The 1,729-nt window shown below is 45.3% G+C and overlaps 1 protein-coding gene across 1 annotated transcript; it reads left to right on the forward strand.

The window, feature by feature from the left end:
• Positions 1-315: 315 nt before the first annotated feature.
• Positions 316-741, forward strand: LOC119391853 (shematrin-like protein 2). The gene has a single exon (XM_037659502.2). It carries the CDS (start codon positions 316-318, stop codon positions 739-741), a length of 426 nt encoding a protein of 141 aa, XP_037515430.2.
• The last annotated feature ends 988 nt before the right edge of the window (positions 742-1,729 follow it).

The raw sequence follows: 1,729 nt of genomic DNA on the forward strand, positions 1-1,729 counted from the left end.
GTATCTAGAGATGGCGTCATTTCCTTCCCGTAGGCGATTCTTTTATTTATGGCTAGTTGAAAACGGGGAAAATAGGTGGCATGTCTCATTATTTAGTGAGGAGCGTCATGAGCGAAAGTTCGGAGGTAGCACTCTTATTATAAGGTTTGATATCAATTTGCGATAACATCAGTGCAAACAGTAGGGCGAACTAACTTTAATCTTATGATCTTCTGTGATGAGTAAGTACTTACCACTTGACTCAAAACGAAAAACCGATATTGGGAATATACGCAGAACATTGCAACCATTCTGTCGGCTGTTCTTGCCACTGCCATGGCCGGTGGGCTTGGTTACGGAGGGTATGGACTTGGTTACGGCGGCTACGGAGGCTACGGTGGTTATGGAGGATACGGTGGATACGGCGGCTACGGCGGTGGCCTTGGATATGGCGGAGGCCTGGGAGCTGGCGGCGCTGGTGTCGGCAGCAGCGTGGCCCTTATTCGTGGCGCACCCGGACTATACAAGGCGGTACCCGGTCCAGCATTTCTGGTCAGGACCATCCACCAAGTGAACAAGCTTTCTAGTGGTGGAGCACTGGTCGCCCACTCCGGCCTCGGAGCAGGATCGTATGGCGGCTACGTTCGTGGCTACGGAGGTGGCTTGGATGGCTACGGAAGTGTTTTGGGATATGCAGGCGGTTTGGGATATGGTGGCTACGGTGGCTACGGTGGCTACGGCGGCTACGGCTACAAGGGTTGATTATAGCAGTTCTAAGTGCATTAGTTTCGAGATTGACGCATAGGTTATTGCAAAGCGATGCGTGCCGACAAAATGGCTACGCTGTGTCTGAAGCTGAGTCGACAAAAATGCGTGCGCGCAATAAGGAATGCCAAAGCTGAATCAGAGCAATCATATTGCGAGAAAATTTGCCTAAATAAGTGGCGCCGCTAAAGATTAACAAAGAGCCACGTTTCTTCTGTGATGCACCAACTCTGATGAAATCACTTTTTTTTATTTGTCACGTCGAGTATAAATATTTGGTTAGAACGTTGGAACGACTTTTGAAAATAGAAACCGTTTAATATATCACACGTCTAAAGAGGGATTGTGTACCAGTAGGTGCGCTCTTACTACACTGTATTACTGCCTTGTCAATATGAAGGAGTGTTGATAAGAGCATTCGCCATCGAAGATTCATTGTTGAAACCAGGAATGATAAAATGACACAGCGGTGAACATGTGTACGTGTTTTGGTCCTTGAATACAAATAAATGTCACTATTTTCTTTTGAGAATGATTGCCTCTGGCTCCATTTCTTTGCCACACGGGCATGGGGTCTTTTTTTTTGGTCCACATTAAGTGGTCAATTTAGAACCGTCTCTAGACAGGTATGCTGGGGTCTTGTTTATGGTCATTACATTGCTGCTCAGTTGCTACTACACCGCATTTATAAAACTTTCGTGATCTGAGTAGCAGTGCTGTCATCCTACTTAGTACAGCTTACGTCAGTTATGAAAATCATCTCTTGCTTTTGCAAACTGAGTATCTTCGCATTCGCTATTTGTGAAAAAACGATTCCTATTGGCAACCGTTTTCAAGCAAGCCGGAGGCAACTAGCGAACTAACGTATATGCAATAATGAGGCTTTGTTATTTTATTTTAACCTTATTTAGGCATTATCTTATTAACTTGCTTTCTCTGTACAAATCCCCCAACTTTCTGTAGTACAGCCACCTATGGCTGAAAC

The sequence above is a fragment of the Rhipicephalus sanguineus genome, chromosome 4 (genome assembly GCF_013339695.2).
Source record: "Rhipicephalus sanguineus isolate Rsan-2018 chromosome 4, BIME_Rsan_1.4, whole genome shotgun sequence".
In the NCBI taxonomy this organism is placed as follows: domain Eukaryota; kingdom Metazoa; phylum Arthropoda; class Arachnida; order Ixodida; family Ixodidae; genus Rhipicephalus; species Rhipicephalus sanguineus.

Coding starts and splice junctions, on each gene's coding strand:
- LOC119391853 (XM_037659502.2), top strand. CDS start 316: ATGGCCGGTGGGCTTGGTTACGGAGGGTATGGACTTGGTTACGGCGGC.